Here is a 19,964-nt window from a genome sequence, read left to right as displayed (position 1 = left end):
AACAAGGTTGAAAACCTCCTCAAAGCCATGTCCTTTCGTCAACTTCTTTCCCTCTTCGTCCCTCTATCTTGCTCCCCTTTCCTTTCTCTGTCAGAGATCAAACCAATCCAACATCCGGTTTAAAAGTTCAGCTCTGCAGACAAGAGCTTTTATGCAACAGCTTTTTTCGTGTGTCCTTTTTGAGTATTTAAAGCCTAAAACCTCCACGGACAGAGGGCCAAGTTCATGAGGACCTCGGCCAAAAATAATCATTTTGCGGCTTCGCAGAGAGAGAAGAGGGCATGCTTGAACTCATCCTGTCTTAAGGGGGAAAGGAGAGAGGGAGAAAGCCAGAGGGGAATAAAGAGATAGAGGGGTACCTCTGTTTGTAATCCAATCTCATCCTGATTCCAAGCTGTTTGAAGTTCTGTCAAGAGAAACAGGCTTTGATCATGTGGACCAAATGAACCGAGAGAGCAGAGGGGAAAGGAAAGTGGAGTTGTAATTCTGTGCTACAGTCCTCCTTCCCCAGGCAGTCTGCTGGCTTAAAACAACAAACAGTGTTTACCTGTAAGAGTACAATATTATTGTTCTACCAAACAACTATAGAATTGATAGAGAAAATAATGACGTGAATTATTTCAAGCATTGCCATTTGGTGCTTTTGCCTATCTCTGTATTTGATGTTGCCTGTTGCTGTGCACATTATAATTGGATTATCTTTTACTATTCACTTCTGCCATGGTTTAGGAGGCATGCCTAAGCAGGTCAGTTTGCTTAGTTTATAAGTAGCTTTTTAAACAAAGAACTTTTCTTACATGATGTTCTTACATGAAGGCTTTTTTTGTCACCTCTCTTCCAAGATAGTTAGTTAGAAAACTAAAGTTATTCCTGTAAGGAGAATCATGGTTGGTTGGTTACTTCCAATCCATAATTGGGGTGCTGCAGGCGTAAGGTCTCAAGGTCACTCTATAGGACACATGTCTTGTTTTTTCACAGGGGAAGCACTCACAGATTCACCTATTGTTGAGCATTTCACTTCTGAACCTCTGCTAAGCTATTATGTGTCCTGGATTTTCATTGGCCAGTGTGGTATCACAGGCTCCCTTCTTTTATTGCCAACCCTCTGTCCTGCCAAAAACAATGATGTCACCCTTGTTGCTATGGTTCACAGTGGGGCGAGCAGGAACATGCCAGAGATAGAGAGAAAGGGGAGGAGCTGCTGCTGTGTTTGGGAGGCCATGCTAAAACTAAACATACATATAGGAAGAGTGGAGGAACAGAGAGCACACTTTATAACAGTACAAAGCCTTTCAGAGAGAGAGAGAGAGTGTGTGTGTGTGTGTGTGTGTGTGTGTGTGTGTGTGTGTGTGTGTGTGTGTGTGTGTGTGTGTGTGTGTGTGTGTGTGTGTGTGTGTGTGTGTGTGTGTGTGTGTGTGTGTGTGTGTGTGTGTGTGTGTGTGTGTGTGTGTGTGTGTGTGTGTGTGTGTGTGTGTGTGTGTGTGTGTGTGTGTGTGTGTGTGTTGGTTTCTGGATGATTTAATTGTTGTCCTATGGCAATTGAGACGGCTCAGAAAATATTTGCTCCGTCTCTTTAAATAAAGTCATATCATTTGTATTCATATGTAAATTAAATTCCCACTGTGCTGTGTAGGAGTTTTTAGTTGACTCTACGTTAAGATAATCAACATTGCATTTGAGTAATGTTTGTAGTATGAAAATGAAAACAGGACAACGTGTTTCTTTTAGGGAGTAGTTGTAGAGAAAGCTGCACATGGGAATCAGCGTTCTAGTCTGAGCTTTATGTTTCTGTTGGGGCAAAGTCAGACTCACACATGAGACAGAAGCAGTGGAAAGTCCCCGCGCTGAGACGGAGCCAGTGGTAGTTTTCCTGATTCTCTTTTGCTCTTACTCCCACTCACTGACGGCTGTGTAAGGCTTCTGTACCAGGACAAGACTGGAGGTTTGCAGAAAGAGTCAGACACACACAGAGAAATAGTTCGCACCACACACAGACGTGCATGCAGAACCCATCCACAACTATTTACTCTCCTGCGTATGCCAGAGGTTTGTGCCTCACTCAGCAAACTGTATAAATCAACAAAACCCAAAGTTTGAGCTGGAACACAGCATGTATATAGTAACGCTGTCATGAAGTCGTTTTTGTGGTTGCTTGTTTAAAGTGGCAATAAAACAGTTGCCTTCTACTTGAAAATACCATCATTTTAAACTAATTATCATCATTTACACCCACGGCGAGGCGCCATTTTGGCAGCGTAAGCATGTCAGTAGACAGACTTAACTGTCAGTTCATACTCAGTCATGTTTGAAGTGACCACAGTAAAGTCAACTGTAGTTGGTGCTATACTTTGAATTCAGTCTGGTTTTGTCATTTCTTTTCATCTTTTATAATGGTTGTACTGCCTCATACGTCATTATTAACTTTCTACCTCTTGTCTCCCTCCCTCCTCAGGTGAAGCAGCTCTGAGGGGCGACCCCAGACTCCAGTCCCTGTCCCTGTCCTCTTCCTCATCCTCCTCCTCATCGTCGTCCTCCTCCTCTTCCTCCTCCATCTCCAACCACAGGACGGGTCCTCCTCCCATCAGCCCCACCAAGAGGAAGCTAAGCGGGGACCAGGGCGACAGCGACATGGACGACAACGAGCATGTGGCAAAGATGAGCCGCCTGTTTGCCACTCAGCTGTGAGTACACACACTCAACTGGCACTTATACGCTATCTAACAAAATCCATTATGAGGAGCTTAAAATAACGTTATTTATAGATGCTCATTTCCTGAGGCCCTAGTGAAATTATTTATATATATTTCTATCCCTTCACCCGGTCTATCTGACACTCACACAAACATTGAGAAGGCCACCTTGCTGTCTAGAAGCTACATTTACACACATACTAGACCCACTGTTTTTAAAGTCAATCCAACTTCAGTGTTTCTGTTGGCCACGTGTTTTGCGGGCTCCTCGCTAGGTAAAACTTTGCCCATGCAGGCTGTCTCAGAAGTCCCAGTTTGGACTCCGGGGTGCTATGCCAGGTTTAGCCGGCTCCACAGAGTTCTCCTTATAGCCGCAGATCTCTGGAAGCTTGAAAACAGGGAGATTACTCACATCTCCAGCGTTCCCACATTCCCACTTCCAGAGATTCCACAGATTCTGGTGTGCTGATTGGCTGTGAAGGACTGCTGGGGCCGGGTCAATGGAGTCACAGCAGCCCCCCCCCCCCCCCAACACTCTCTTTCTCGGTTTGACTGAGTCAGTCATGGGACTCCGGCCATGCTATTTATTGCAGAGATGTTATGTGGAACTGTGCAGTTCTGCATGCATGCTAATTCCTCAATAGGTCCTGTTGCTGGAAATACAAGCAATTTGAGGAATGATCAGCTGTTGTTTTTATGTTGCTACTTTCATTGCATTGTTAGGTGTGTCAGTCAACATGGCTGGGAGGTGGCACAATGGGAGATGATATGGATATACTGGAAGCCCTGGATTAAGAGATGTATGCATGAGAGCTTGGACAAACACTTGCTGCACATTTGCACACTAAGCAAGTGTCTGAAGGAACATCCAACATCCTTTTTTGTTTCGATCACGTTCAGACTGTTATGTTAAATATGCGTCTGTAGTCAGTTTTTGTTTTTCATAGCAATTACAAAAAAAATAGCGAATCACAGACATAGTACGTACCCAAGTCACTCATGCACAATAATCCAATCATGACTAAATATTCTTTATGCTGACATGTTCCAAACACGTAGCTAAATTCTCTTCTTTCCTATCGCGCAGTCATAACTCAAAAGCTCTGCCAGTCATAGCAAATGTGCAGTTCATTGGTGAAGCAATAGTCTGCAATACATCTGATATCATCCTGGGCTTTACAGTGATTCTCATCAAAGTCATTGCAACAGTTGTTTATTGTCACCATTTGTTGTCAACGGCTTGTGTTAAAGGTAGCAATTCTATGACTTTTGATTGAAGTCTTGTAGTGGCACAGGGAGAGGGTCTTTGTTCCTTCATCTCGTGACTGTCTGGCCTCACGTAACAAAGGATTAGCTTGTGTGTCTTCTTGACATTAGTGCAGTCATCTTGACTTCTTGTGTCTGTTATGGATGTGTCAGTGGTGGGAGAATTAGCATTATACACTCTAACCAGGCAGTAAATCCATCTTCCCACTTGGAGTTCTTTCTGTTGTGTTAGTTGTTTTTCCACTCTCTTTACGATGCGGTTCACTTCTGCATACATTGATAAGCAAATTTCTCCAACTCGTGTATCACGAGTTGGAGTTTTATTTCATAAGTTGGTCTGCTAAAGTACAATGGGACTTATTGTCATATCAGCTTTCAGTTGGTGTTGCAACTCCTGGCCACAGCTTCTAAATGCATCCATTTTGTTGAGTAAAACGTAGGTTCTGTCAAAGGAAAACTGAACTCAAAACTCTATGTTTATGGCTTTCCAAACTGCTCATTGTAGCATGATTATTTACTAGAATTAACCTGTGATTACCCTTAATCCCTTTATTTCATCTTAATTTAATTATGACCTTGGAAGTCATTTGGCTCCAGGTACTGTTGGTTACTCTCTTCACAAGAAAAGTCAATTGCTTGTTGACTTGCTGCAACTTGAAGTTAAACCCTGGGGTTTTTCTGAAGCTTCATCACGATGTAGTTGCAGAACATTTGCCTCGGGTCCATCCTAAATGCATCGCTTTTTTTGTCATTTCATTTGAGGTTTCTCTGAGGGCATGCTTTCCCTGGCAAAGGGAACTTCTGAGAGACTTGTTTAAACCTGCAGTCAGGCGGCCTCTGACAAACTTTTCCTCCTTGTTTTTCTGCCTTTCCAAAGAACAGTGATTACACCAAATTGGAGAATGATGGGTTATTGTTACAGGAAAAGTCAAGCTAAAAATAATGTGGTGAAAACAGCCTTTTATAGAAAACACTGGTGGGTACTTTGCTGTCTTTATTTAAAATACATGAGCCGTCCGCTTCATTTAACTCAGCTGTCAATAGTAGGAACAGTGATTAGGTTTCATTTGAAAATGATGGACTTAGTTCTTTGGAAACAGCTTGCCAACAAGCTAGAGAAAAAACCCAGGCCACCCCTCACCACACCAAATGTGTACACACACACACACACACGTACGCACGCACACGCACACACTCAGTTCAAATGTCCAGAGATGGTTATCTGACACCATTCTAGCTGTTGGATTTTGCTGGCTGCTTCTGCCTGTGTAGCTTGTTTTTTTGTCTGCACTGATTGCTCTGCTCAGACTGTTATTGCATGTTCAGGAGCTTTTGTGTTCATTCTCCTCTTTAAAAGAAACACCTTTGTTTTGCTTAAATGGCAGTTTTCCCTTGTGCTGACAACATAGGTTGCTAAATGATGTGCGTTTCTGTCACAAGGCTTATAGTAGGCGTTCTTTTGTCTTTTCAATTCAGTCATATTTCAGACAGGCACCTGACACCTTAGACTTGAGGCGGGGCTAAGCGGCAGGAAGCTCAGGTTACTGCCAATCATAACAAGCTGGAGTCAGCGTAGGCATAGACTGGGGAAAACAAAACTTTCTGAACCCTCTCAAGGCTTTTCTCTTGGATACGGGCACGATAAATGAGGGGATTTTGATATTGTCGAACGGCTGTGAATTAAATGTGGTTGAGTTTATTCTTCTCAGCCATCTTAGTGTTTTATGGTGAAGTCACTATTGTAATATAAATACAAAGTTTATAGCATGGTAAATTCTACATAGAAAAGTCTGAACACATCGATAGGCCTATAGTTGCAGGCTGATATGTGGAAACAATCTCTTTGTACTGAGTCTGCAGAGGCCTTCTGCAGCCACTGCAGGTATGCACACGTGTTGTTGTGTGCGCTGTCCGTACATGCATGTGTGCTTGCCCATCTGTGATAATCTGTGTGTGTGCATGTGTGTGAGAGGGCTCCTTGTCAGGCAGCAGAGGCAATACTTTCTCATTTTCTCTGAGGAGTAGGAGGAGTCTTGAACAAAGAAGCCTTATCCTGTCCACTGGAGCCTGCGGGCTGGAAGCCTGCTGCTGCCTGCCCGCCGCTCTGCAGTTGTAGAGCCGCCAGAATAAGAGTCCTCTAGCTCAGCTGTTTCATTCCTCCTTAGGAATAGGAGCCGGTCCCAGAGCAAGGCTTTTTATAGGGTTTTAATTGGGGAATATGACTGCAGGAAAGTGTATGCAGCAGCCTGGTTACATGTGACTCACTGTTGATTTTCTCAGGTCTTTGATGTTTATCGAAACTAAGTGTATTTTTTTTTTCAATTATAATATACCAAGTGTATTGTGTATATTTTCTGTATAGTAAGTTGCTTAGCTGAATTACATTTTAAAAACCATTAAGTCAGACTTTGATGAACCTGACAAGTTGACCTGGGGATTGCTTGGAGCAAATGTTCTTTTTTTCCTCTTTCTCATGTTTTGTTCATGCTCTTACTGGCTGCATTTCCAAAAAGACATACTGACCACGACTTTGTTCATCTTTCTCTCTGCCTTGCTTTTATTTTATGATTCTCTCAAACGTAATTCTGTTAAAAATGGCCCTGAAAGCTACATTTAGTCAGTGTAGCCAGTTTGCTGCAGTAAGTACTGTAGCATACAGAACGTGCAGCTGCCTTCTACTGGGAACTTCATCAGTAAATTGTTCTCATGGAAGTTTCCCCAAAGGCCAAATTGGGGGGAAAATAAGAGAGGAGGAGTCTGTGTGTGTGTGTGTGTGTATAGTTGCGTTTGGTTTGTGTGAGTGTGGTCAAGCCAGGTGAGGTCATTGCTACTCGCTTGATGGTACTGGACTATTTAGTGTAGGAGCATGTGAGAAAAAAAGGGGTATCATACAGCGTGTGTTTTTTCTTCCTGTGTGTGTGTGTGTGTGTGTGTGTGTGTTCTCATGTTGTTTTCTTTGCCTGCTTGTTATGGTTGTTCCCATATCCGATCTGTTCCAGCTTTAATAACAAAGGATTTTCTTCAGTTCTCTTTCTCTGCAGTCACTTTACCGTCCATTATGTGCTAGACTTCTATCAGCATTGCTGCGTGAGTGGAAGTCTAAAAGATTTGAAATGGCTGTGTGAATCTGGCTTGTTGTAGATGTTTGGCCTGATTTACCAAACCGTTTTCAAGAATTCTTTGTAAGAATAATTTCCATTTCATGTTCCATGTCGAGAACGATTACCAATTTATTCCAACACTACTCTGTAAATCACATCTGTAAGGTGTATTTTCTCTGGTTTTTGACTCTTCTATTTTAAAGGATACAAATATTATTGCTAACTTCCGCTCAGTCCCGCAACTCAAACTTGAACTGAGCAGAGTGAACTGTGCTGAAATGTTTGTATACTTTATATACATAGCTTGGGTAGGCTCTGTGGCTCACTTTCTGTGTGTATATCCATTTTGTGGGTTTCAGCAGAGCTCGGGCCTGGTTGTAACCTGCGGTTGAGTTTTTGTCGTCTTCTCCTCTCTACGCCCTGATTCTTCCCAGATGTTTCCTGTGTGTCTCTCTCTCTCTCTCTCTCTCTCTCTCTCTCTCTCTCTCTCTCTCTCTCTCTCTCTCTCCTCTCTCTCTCTCTCTCTCTCTCTCTCTCTCTCTCTCTCTCTCTCTCTCTCTCTCTCTCTCTCTCTCTCTCTCTCAAGATTTACAGTGAGGTTTTCTCTAAAAGACTAGAGGACAATTGTGAGAAAAGGCGTGGAACTTTTATAGCTCCTGTATCTTTGCCTCAATGTAAAATATAGCTAACTCACTAAATTGGCAGTCTACTATAAAGCTAAACATTATGGGTTTATTTGTTTGATTCACTTTCCATTTTGACAATTGGACAAGTTAGCTCAAAGAAAGCGGCTTGTTTTAAGAAACACTTCACAGGGCTGACTATGTGCTTTGTTCACTCAAGTCACTCAAACATGGTCGCAGTCATGATCTTTGACTTGAGGTTAACTTAAAGACAGGGTGTCATTGTGAAGGGTTACTCAAAAGGCTGGCCTTAATGACAGATCAGTGTGCTGTAAGATTGTTTAAGATATATGACCATCATTTATGTATTGAGGGTTGGACTCTCTAACTTTGAAATGAAATAAAATATCTATTCTGATGTCAGTCACACGGTTCTCATTATGAAAACAAACCGGTGGGAAAAACCTTGCAAATATTCAAGTAAAGAAGACGGACCAAAGCGAGGTTTTACGTTTTTTGTAGGCTAAAGGACAAATAGGAGTTGTACTGTGCCTGCAGTCAGAGTGCTGGTGGTTTCTGTATATTTGAGTCATTTCTCTAAAATCTATACCAGCATCATTTATATCTGAGCTTCTCTCGGTCTGCCCCCTCCTCAGCGTGGGTCTTGCCCCCTCTCTCTGCCTGTCCCACTTGTAGCTCTCATCCTCTCCTCCAGCCCCAGACATGGCACCCCTCTCCCTTCAGCTCTAGCCTTGTTACCACCCGCATGCGTCTCCCTCGCTGTCCGCCCTCTCCCTCTCTCCCCAGCTGCGACCCTAACCATAATTGAGAGGTGAGTATGAGAGACAAAGACTCAGGGTCGGTTTTGAATGCCCGATTCCTGGCATGGACTTGCGGTCCGGGGTTTGGTGGGCAATCAGGCGAGGAGGGGCGGGGACGGCAGTGGATTCGACAGCTACGCCATTCATTGGTCGGATTTGTTGATCCTGTTCACTGGCTCCTGCAACGGCCCCTCTTGTGTGAGGATGTGGGCATGCCTGCTCCTTGGCAATGATTAAAGTTTGGAACAACTTCCACAATCTAACTCAATACCCAGCTGCTGAGAGGGAGAGCTTTATTATCCGTTTGCCTCTAAAGTAATCTGCCGGTTGTTTATATTTGACGATAAGAGAGTTTTACAGGAGGTTACAAAAGTTAATTTGTTCTATACAAATATTTAAAACAACAAATTCATTATATTTACCTGTACTCCACAAGGCCGTTATTTATTGACTTTTCGACACAGATAACTGATGCTACTATGAGAAAACATTGGAGCCCGTTGGCGAGCGGTTGGCCAGGGTTTCTAAAAGCGCTGCCAAGTCTCTCCCTCTTTAACCCTCGGGAAGTTTGCTGCGGATTGTGAGGAGAAAAGAGAAAGAATGACAAAGAGAGTAAAAAGAAAAGGGGGGTCTCTGCTAATGTAAGCTCGGCACAAACGAAGGAAACTATCGACCTCACTCTTTCTTATAGTAGAGGTCCGGACCATTCACATGCAGCCCCCCCCCCCCGCCTCTCGGCAGCTCTTCCTCTCTCCCTCTCTGTATTCTGTGGAGACTATTTATTTGTGGAGGACGCTGCTGTGGGTTCCAGATGCTTGACCCAGCAGTCAGGTTGCCTGGTCACATGGATCTACAACTGTTTGCCTGAATTCTTGTCTTGCATCGAAACAAAAAAATTAAAATAAGCTGCAGCTTTTTCGCTCTTCACATTCAGGCTTTTCCCGGAGAAAAGCTCCCGCACAGTATCTGTTGAAGCACAACGAAGGAATTTCCTGTATTTTTGAGTGCAGCTTATTATTTATAGTACAATGTACCGTTGTTTTGTTTTCCAAATGGAGGCTTTTGTGTGTATGTAAAGTGTTTATGTCGGTGTAGGAAGTAGGAAGTCAGTGAGTTCTAATTTGTGAATGGCTGTGTCGTTATGCATGTGGCTTTGAGGTTGGAGAAAAGGAGAGATAGTAAGAGGCAATAAATCTTGCTCCCTGAAACTGGGCCTCAAACTGTAGGAGGGGCGTGGAGCTGCAGTCAGGGTGTAATACACAGTTGAACACATACAGAACACAGACCACATTTGATGCACTGAGCAAAAATAATTGCTACTGTTAAACTGGAAGCAATGGCGCACGGTATCAGGCGCCGCCAGTTCTCTACAAATCAAACAAGTCTTTTTCATTAGAGCTGGAGAAAAAAGAGGCTGAAATCTGTGTTTTGTCCAACTGTCGTTACTTTAATCTCTTGCCCCTTATCGCTGCTTTTTCAATGATTAAAATGTGAGCTCACAGATTGGAGAGGGGGATTTTGTTGTGGTGGGAAATACAACTCTTTCATATGGAAACTGTGGCAGCCTAACTTTTTTTTTACTTTTAGTATTCAGTTCATGGTTGTAGAGTAAAAAACGAATGGATCAACTTTAGCAAATGAAAGTGTGTTGAGATGCAGATAGAGGCAGCTCCTCTGCATGTGTCTGTGCTGTAGGAGCCCTGCTGGATTTTTCCATTGGACAGCAGTGATTGCAGCTGGTTTCAGGCTCACTGGGGAGATACAGTTGATACGCTGTTCTGAGGAAACCACTCCACAGCTTTGAACTTTGTGCCTGTTTGCCCCTCTGTGCAGGGAGACGTTTGGAGCCCATCCATGTTGGATACAGTTAGAGTTCCTTCCTCCTTCATTAACAGCAAACATTGTGTGTGCGTGAGAGAGAGCATGTGCTTGTACAAAATAGTCTTATCAGACCCTACAGCATTCTGAAAAGAGAGTGTGTGTGTGTGTGTGTGTGTGTGTGTGTGTGTGTGTGTGTGTGTGTGTGTGTGTGTGTGTGTGTGTGTGTGTGTGTCTGTGTGTCTGTGTGTGTACTACAATCAGTCTTTTGTTTAGCTTACCTCTCTTTGCCCTCAACCCTTTCTCGGAGCCCCTTTCTACCTGCCTTTATTCCTTTCTTCACACTGCTCATCTTTTCCATTAGATACACGATCTGCCACCAGCCTGCTGTTTTATTTTTGTATTGCGCTCATCCCTAACACACAGATTTCTGTTTTAAAAACATTTGATAAGGGGCCATCTCAGTAAACTACAAATATTTTAAATGTGCATTTCTAATCAAATCTGAGTGAGAGGAAAAAAAAGCAGTTCAATAATGTTCCTCTTTCTGTCCCTCTGTCCTCCAGGAAACCCAATGGAGACTACCGCAGCTCTCCCATGTCCAAGGACCAGAGCCGGAGCCCCATCGAGCGCGTGATGGTGCCCAGCGCTCTGGGAGTCCACGGCAACCACCTTTACAGCCATGCCCACCACCACCACCACCACCACCACCATCTGGCTAGCTTAGCCGGGATGGACCAGCCGCTGGCGCTCACCAAAAACAGCATGGTGGAGTCTGCACGCAGCAGCACGGCAGCTATGGCAACAGTGCCGCACGCAGTCAGCGCCGTGGAACGCCAGCAGGTAACCCGCACTTCCTGTTTCTCTGGTTCGAGCACCAGACTACATCTTTTTCAAATTGTTGGGTAAAACCTCAACCCATGTAGAACCCCCCCTAGATTTAAGCAGTGTGCTTTCATTAGCCAGTCTCCTTGGATGGTGGGGAGGATAGATGTTCTATTTTCAAACCCTTGTGGTCAATTTATCATTCCACCTCCCTTTGGTCCGTTTTCTTTGCTTGAATATGTCCCAACACTTTGTGTTTCAGAATCGTCCTTCAGTGATCACATGCGCCCCAGCCAACAACCGCAACTGCAACCTGTCCCACAACGGCTGCTCAAGCCTGGCTAACAACTACAGAAGAATCAACAGTGAGTCCAGACACAGCAGAAAGACAGACACGTCCTACGTCTCTAAATTCTAGTGTATTCATTGATTCAGTACTTAGGTTTATTGTAGAAAGACCATGATGGGTGGACAAACCTCTGTAATCCATTGTTATGAAGTACTGGCCACATATGTCCCTAAAATCATAGTTTTCCATAAAGTGCACTTTGTTGGAATCCTTTTCACAAGTGCAAATCAGCCTCCAGACAAAACACAACCGCTTATACTCCTAACATTCAGACGGACTTGCTAAAATTAGTGATGCTAAAAAAAAATCCCCCCAGCTCTCGGTCAGCGAGTCTCAGAGGCTTCAACACTCTTTATTTATCACCTCGTCTGTTATCTCGTCACTCGAGGCTTCAGCCAAACACGTCTGTTTTTATTCGTCCCGCCTGTGTGTGTCGGTCATGTTTCCCGTGGCTTCACTCGACTGTGGCCATTTTTATGATCTTAGTGAAATCCCTATGATCTCATTGAGGTTAACAATGACATTTAAAACGGTGATTTAAAATAAATAAAAACGCAATGAGAAAGTGGAGCCGAGTGTCTGAGTTTTCCGTTGACTTCAAATGCTCATTAGAAGTGTTTGAACTGATGCTTGGCAAAAGAAAACTCCCACTGAACTTTATATTAGTGAGTTTAAGAGATGTTTCTGTTTTGATTATGGGAACTAAACACTCTTTCCTTTCCTCTCTGTTTCAGCCAATACAGCCTGCGACCCGGTGATTGAGGAGCACTTCCGCCGCAGTCTGGGTAAGAACTACAAGGAGCCCGAGCCCACCGCCTCCAACTCTGTGTCCATCACCGGCTCGGTGGACGACCACTTCGCCAAGGCGCTGGGCGAGACCTGGCTGCAGATTAAAAACAAGGGGAGCCCCTCGTCGTCCGGCAGCAGCCCAAACTCCTCCCCCGACAGCCACATGGTCAATCACAACCACTCCCCTTCTGTGGTCTCCTGAAGGAGGCGGGGTTTCAGAGGGATTTGTCCTTCTCTCCCCCGATCATCTCGGCTCCAAAACCCATGCCCTCGTCACTTTGTTCTGTCACCAGCATCCCAGAGGGAATGCCTGCCTGCTGGTCTGCTAAAAACATCAAAAAAAAACTCAAGTCTGCACTCATAGAGAATCAAGCAATAACAACACGGACGTTTCCCCCCCCTTCTGTCTTCTGGTGGTAACGCCAGACTATAATGAGTGATGAGGTTGGACTTTGGGACTCGACCGGAGCATCAAGCTGCTCCGTCCAATCATTCATCATCCCTGCATGTCGAGCTTGGAGCTGAGCGAAGAGTCTGTAGTTTTATGTACATAAAGAGAGGAGAAAGGCGATGTTTTAATTATTAATTTTCTTCTTTATCCTGTTTGTTTGTTTCTTTAACAGTAGTTTTGTGTACTGCTTTTTGCGTTATGAGATGCCCGACTTTTGGAAAAAGAGAACACTTTGGAGAAAAGTCATCACAAACCACCCCACTGTGCTACCAAAGAAACCTCGACGATGTTTATGAACGCCCACCTCGAAAACAAAACAACAAGAAGCCATCATGTGATCTCCCTCGGTTTTGTATCTCTTTTCATCCTCTCACTATCCTTCTCTCCCTCTGCCCTGTGTGTGTTGTGCTGGTGTTGTTACTGTATGAATACTTAGCTGATCCATTTAGCTTGCACTGCTGCCATAGAGGGTAACGAGTGACACATCAAGGTTTTAATGGGGCTGATAACGCTGATTTGACACAGTCTGCTGTCATCCTGCCCAAGTAGAAAACTCCATTAGATTTCAACAACAGTTCATCTGAAGACTAGCTGGGAATATTCTCACCCTGGGCCTGGCACGACATTTAAAGTAGCATTGTTATGCTTTTGTTTAATGAAAAATGCATAGTAGTGGGGTTGGGCAGTATAACATGTTAGAGATGTCCTTCGTAACACACATGTGGGTACCCCACGCTTCAATATGAAGCACATGTGGTCACATCACAGCATGTTAAGTATAGCTGTTAACTACAAACACACGCTTGCATAGTAAGAGAAGTTAAGGAACAACGTCAGGTGTAAACTGCTTCATGCTTATTATTGGTAATGGTGCCAAATAGTTGCAAGCACAGGCAGGTTATGGGATCAGTTAACTGCAGTGTGGATGGACATCACAGGCATTATGAGAGCAGCTCAGGGCTGAAACACAGCTGTACCAGAGTCAGTGTAGCTGAACAATGAGCTTTGATGTATTCCACTGGCTTAACTGCTGACAGTGATGAGGGGATAGGTGACGCTGCATGTCACTTTGTGGTTGGGGGGGGAGGAATAGTCTGGTTTCTGGACCGGGGGAGAGAAGATTATTTCGATCTCTTCACACACACCTTGGTTTTTGTGTCTCTTTGAACACGGGTGTTGTAATTATATTTGACATACGCCCTGCTACCCCTCCCTCTCCTACACACTGTGGTTTGGTCTATTTCTACAAAGGTTTGAAAAAAATGCTTTTTACGGATGCATGTTTTTTATTGTTTTGTTTTTTAATAGCTGGTATCTATTAATGTTTTTAAGCCGCATTTCAATCCTAACTACTATTAGCCTTTTCATTCAGACGTTAGTTGTTACTTCTTTCGATGTCAGTAACGGACATAGACACTATACACTCACTGCTGGGTCAGTCGTACTCCATATTATTATTGTTATTATGACAATTTTGTATTATTTTGTTTTCCATTAATATCAGTATGGTAACAATCATCTATAGCGGGACAGCCTCCGGACAGGCTCTGTGTAACGATGAGAGCTGCGTTTCTCGAAAACTTTCTCAGCGCCGCTACCGACCAGTCGCTCCCGCAGCAGAGCGGAGATCTTCCTGGTGTTGAGATGGCTTTCGGGATACGCAGCCCATAAAGGTTTTCTTAAGATGTTGATCCATCGGTGGTACAGGACGCTACAACCTTCAGCATGACTGATCTGAGACACCAAATTAGCAAAAAATAGTCAACTAGGCCTTGTTCTCCTGAAAAGCATCTGCAGCCTGAGATCAAATGTACTCTTATGAGTCTGTGTCATCTTAAAGTCACCACCTCGGTACCAGCCTTAACTCCCATTACTGCTGCATTACTAAAAGTACTTAATATAGAATAGTCTAGCATGCGATGATGCTTTCAAGTAACAGGGTATTGTATAGTAAGCTTATTAATGTTTAAGAGCTAAAACAAACGTTAATTAGATACATTCGGATCTCACAGCTCTAATACTTCACCAGTTGACTCTTTTCTGTCCTGACTTGGTGTCCAGATCTTTTTTAATTCAATGCTTTCATTTTTGAACAACCTTGTATTGTATCTGCAGTTAAGCTAGACTGCTGCAGTTGAGACACAAATCCTTTTACTGTTGAAGAGCCTGCGCCAAGGTGGCATACATTCCTCCTATAGGGAATTTAGTACAGGCCTCAGTTTCTCCTTATCAACAGACAGAGCTCATAACAGCCACGGCCAACTGGGTTTCTGACACTTTCCCGGAGTTACAATTGATGTGATAATAAAAGGAGAAATAAGCTTTCTTTTTAAAAACAGACCACCTTTTTGAGAACATTGGGAGCATAGAATATACTGAGGCCGTAACAATAGACAGTGATGGGAGTCATACTGCAGCAAAGAACAGAATGATTTCATGTCTCTGCGCTGAGGCTGAAAGGTGACGCGGTTCATATGTGTTTGTGATGGATGTACTCATCCTTTATCAAAATGACCGTAACCACAGTTAAGTACTCTTTCTCCCATGTTCTAGAATGACCACACATTCCATCCTAGACTGAAGCAAACTGACAATGACAGTTGTAGAATCAGATTGAGATTTACAGCATGTTCGATCAGAATGACACTCCCAGTGGAATCATTTCCAAAACGAATAAGTACTCTTAGTCTAAATGTGCTTTCTGTGACAGCTTCAGAGTTTGGATGGAGATGTTTAGCGGGGAGGAGCAGGGCTTCAGGAGCTGAGCTTCTGTAAGCACGACCTGTGAGCCAGGAGATGTTCGGCTGCCACTGAGGGTCTCACAGCCCTCCCCCCTCAGATTCAGCAGATTTATATTTGATGTAGAAAGCAACATGTGAGAAAACACGAGGGAAAAGGGCTCAGTGTCCAGAGGATTTTGTTTTTCTATTTTTCTTTCTCCTTATTATTTCACTACCACCCTGTAGGTAGGAGGCTCTCTCTTTGCTTCGGCACACACTCCCTACACGCTGTAGGAAAATCACTTAATACAAAAATACTTTTTTATAATAGGTAACTATAAGACCATCATTACGCTGTGCGTAAGGAATGTACAGAGAAAAAAATCGTAGGTATTTTTTGAGGAACAATTAATTTGTTAATGATATGTAGCTATTTAATTGTTTTTTTCCTGTCCTTATATTGTAATCATTGCATTTTCTTTTTTGTGAAAAAAGTTGATCTTTTTTGTTTATAGAGTTTGTCTTGTTAGAGTAAAGGTTCAAGTGCAGGAACACAGCAAACGTATGAAACCACAATAAGGCCACTGGTGTGTCGGGGACAATCGCTACTTCCATTGCAATGTCCTGCAATCATTTAACTTGTGTTCGATCATGTGACTCCAGAGACATCCGAACAAAAGAGTCTGTCCTTTTAGAGGCCTATTGAACATAACCCTGCCACTAGCCCATTGAGCCTTGCCGGCCATTTCCATTTAACTATTGAAAAGATAATAACAACAACATTGTGATGGGCTAGCAGGCGAGTACGTTTTCCACATGTGCGGGTAAGGGTTATAAATGTTGGGTTTTGAAGGTATTTTGATGTTTTAGATGGGAACTGAGCTACAAATGAGAACCATCAGTCCATTTGATAACAGATTGGCTTTTCACTGAAATCAGAATTCTGAACTGGTGAAAATCCTGACTGCATTTTCATACTTTTTGTTGTGCTCAAGTTCATCGTCTGCATGTCTGAAAATAGGCTTTGGTTCATCACCCTTGTATCTGATGTGACATTTCCCATCTGGAGGCCATTTTGATCTGTAACCAAGTGAACAACATGAAAATTGTGCAGATAAATCAAAGCGGAGTTGGTCTTTACTTTGGCTGTACCACAATTTCCTGGTCCTTTTTGAAGTGGAAGTAGCATGTACTTAGTGGTAGTAATACTCTGAACTGTAAAAAAAAAATGGTATCAAGTAAACTACAGTCGATTTGTGGCTCTGTGTCTCTACTAAAAAGGTTTTGGCAGGCCACCTTTTTTTGTACGTAAAGTAGCCTTGATGAACAATAAAGTGCTTTTAAACCACTGTCTGACTGTGTGGGCCCCCGTCACTGTGTGTGTGTGTGTGTGTGTTGAAAGACAATGGGTGGAAGATGCAGCTACAATGAGCAAATATAATTAATTTCACACAAATCAATATTTTCATTGCAACTCACTCACAGAAGAACAAATAGTAAAGAGACCGTTTATTCATTGGTTATACTTACAGAAGAAAAAAAGCATGACAAAAACAACTGAGAATAGAACATTGAAAACCAAGTCAGAATTATAAATGCCATCTCAATTTTGAGAAATTCATAACGGGAACAAGTCTGAGGTCAGGATGATCCCGGAATTGTATTTCTCACAATTCTGACATCACTTTTCAAATTCTGAAACGAAGGTTCCATTTTTCTCACGTTGCACTTATTATCTTCCATACATATGAAGGCGGCTGTTGACATGTCGTCACACTGAAAGTATCATACATATAATCAGTACAGAGAAATATCACACAGCAGTAAGAAAAGCAACAGATAAAGACATGCAAGCGTCACCACTAACAGACCATAAAGACCTTCAGTTTGTCCGTCGGCTCTTTTATATTAAACCGTGCAGTTTTAGCTTCCAGGTTGTCTATAGCAACAGTAAAAAATTTCCACATCAGTTGCACAGTATGAGCTAGTTTTATTATTAACTGCACTGTATGTATCACAGTCTCCGGTAAACACACAGGGAGATGGATGGATTTGCTGAGTTGTCAACTGTGTTTTTGTAATTTAATAATCAATCTGAAGCACTCCGAGTGAGCGAACAGATGTTGTTAGTCAACGTCTTGCCAAAGGACACAGCAAACCCATTAAATGTGTTGATGGAGAGACGGTGGGGGGGATTGAATCTGGGTCTAGTCGGTGAGATTTTTTTTAAAGACAAAAATAAAGCCCATTAATACAAGTGTTTTGTTGTGTTTTGTCTCAGGTAAACATTGAGTGAATGTGACTGATAACACACCATGAAGAGATAGGAACTACATTCTCCCTTAAATACAACAGCTTAATACTCACAAAGTGAAAAATGAACTGACGTAAAAGTGAAAACAGAAATTCACTGAATACTTTAGCAGTTAAACTTTTATTGTTTATAATTGTAACCATATTACTCGTGAATCCAAATGAGCTAATAGGAATTGTATAGCTTTTATTTTAGCTGCATTCCTGGTAGTTTAGCTTGGTTTGAGTTGTATCTGTGAATCTACTGTCACCCGCAAAGCCCTTTTCATTTGTACATATCCTTAAAAAACCCAAATCAGACAGAAGCTGAAGGATCGGGGGGGGTTTGTTTCTCCAGTCCTTCAGATGCTCTCATCGTCGCTCATATCCCAAATCTAAGGAGGAAAGACACAACAGAGAAAGAAACAAATTAATGGAAGTTTTGTCTAAACAATGTTCGACTCTACAGTCCTAACTCAAGGTTCTTTCTGGGGCTTTTAGCTGCATCTTACAGTCTTCAGTGCAATTTGCTCAGTGAGTAAAGGTCCCATATTATAGTATTTTTCTACAATATATTATAGGTCTCAGATATACAAAAAACATGTCTCTGAAATGTTTGGCTTAAAACACCAAACAGATCATGCATTGTAGCATCCCATAAACCCCTCTGTTTCAAAAGTGCTAATTATGTATCTGTACCTTTAAATTCATCTCTCAAGATGTTTGGTTTCATAAAACACAATGGTGCTCTAGGAGGAGATTCAGGTGATAAGGTGGGGGGGGGGTGTTAACTTGGTTGGTGATTGGCTGGTTACACAACCCAACAAAAACATTGTGACATCACAAAATGTCCAAAATCTGCTGATTTTCAGACCAGCTTTTATATAAATGGATCAGGAGAGAAAGAGAGAGAATATTTTTTGCTAAAACGTTCCAAATCTCTTTACACAGATACATGTTTATGTATAAAAGACATGAAAAAGTGGATTTTGCATAATAGGTGACCTTCAGATGTCTGATGTATGTACAGTATGAATGTAACAGTCATAATTCATCATAAGCATGGCAATAACAGCTGTTTTGACTTCATTTCTATGCATTAATAAAAACTACAAATAAGTAACCAGAAATATTAAGTACAAATCTCCAACATCGTAATACGATACAATGCAGACCAACACAGGCTCAGAATGGAGTGAGCCACTGCTTTACGTCAACGTGGCTGCACTGATGTAATACACGATTACTAATAGACACCATGTTTGATTTGATTTTAAAAACAGGAGGCGACAGATAACCACACAGACCGGTCTAAACAAGTGGCTTGTAAGTCGCAACAGTAAAGCTTTGATAATAATTACTCACAATCAGTGCTAAGAAGTTTCTTACCAGGAAGTGACAGCAGCATGTGACTCTCTCTCACCCCCACAGAGACACACACACACAACTCCTTTTCACTACTGTGTCAGTAAACAACAGCGGCCTTCTCATGGCAGCAGATTCCTCACATTCTCTCTCTGTAAGACGTAATTCACATACCTCTAATACTGCCTGGAATGTTACACACTCATGGCTCTGAGTGTGTACACACACACACACACACACACACACACACACACACACACACACACACACACACACACACACACACACACACACACACACACACACACACACACACACACACACACACACACACACACACACACACACACACACACACACACACACACACACACACACACACACACACACACACACACACACAGTTTGACACATACATGCTGCATTCCTTTGATTGTGCTGCTTCGCAACTCAAAGAGCTGAAATACCAGTGTCATTAACTTCAACTTGTTTTGTTTGTGTGCGTTCCACAGGTAATACGCATGCAGAGACAGGTGTATTGTTAGGAGCTCGTACTTAAAGAAACCAAGACAAAGTGTTGCGTTTCTCTTTGACAGGCCTTTACAAAGAACATATTAAATCATTAGAGAAAAATTCACAAACCATGTAGACAAACAACTAAAAAAGGGGCTGCAACTGACAATAATTGTCGCCATTTAATAAGAAGGTTATTTGCCTCAATAATTAGAAATACAAATCTCAACTTTCCAGAGCCAACTTTCCTGGTTATTGAGCAGCATGTGAGGTAAACATGCTAAAGTTTAAATATGTCTACAGGTGAGCATGATGTGTATTTATATATCGCGTCATGTAAG

At 42.6% G+C, this 19,964-nt stretch overlaps 2 protein-coding genes across 6 annotated transcripts in view; one reads left to right on the top strand and one right to left on the bottom strand.

The window, feature by feature from the left end:
* vgll4b (vestigial-like family member 4b) overlaps positions 1–16,806 on the top strand; it is a 36,136-nt gene extending 19,330 nt beyond the window's left edge. For both annotated transcript variants that reach the window (XM_034219228.1, XM_034219227.1), the window contains 4 exons: positions 2,453–2,681; positions 10,886–11,162; positions 11,407–11,509; positions 12,228–16,806. In XM_034219228.1, coding sequence (XP_034075119.1) covers positions 2,453–2,681; positions 10,886–11,162; positions 11,407–11,509; positions 12,228–12,484 — 866 coding nt within the window. In that variant the 3' untranslated portion in view covers positions 12,485–16,806. The remainder of the gene's footprint in view (positions 1–2,452; positions 2,682–10,885; positions 11,163–11,406; positions 11,510–12,227) is intronic.
* Positions 16,807–16,947: 141 nt separating this feature from the next.
* The window catches only part of atg7 (ATG7 autophagy related 7 homolog (S. cerevisiae)), a 67,173-nt gene continuing 64,156 nt past the window's right edge, over positions 16,948–19,964 (bottom strand). For all 4 annotated transcript variants that reach the window (XM_034219222.1, XM_034219224.1, XM_034219225.1 and 1 more), the window contains one exon: positions 16,948–18,140. In XM_034219222.1, coding sequence (XP_034075113.1) covers positions 18,108–18,140 — 33 coding nt within the window. In that variant the 3' untranslated portion in view covers positions 16,948–18,107. The remainder of the gene's footprint in view (positions 18,141–19,964) is intronic.

Source organism: Gymnodraco acuticeps, unplaced genomic scaffold (assembly GCF_902827175.1).
Source record: "Gymnodraco acuticeps unplaced genomic scaffold, fGymAcu1.1, whole genome shotgun sequence".
NCBI lineage: Eukaryota > Metazoa > Chordata > Actinopteri > Perciformes > Bathydraconidae > Gymnodraco > Gymnodraco acuticeps.
This window is presented reverse-complemented; position numbering and strand designations above follow the sequence as displayed.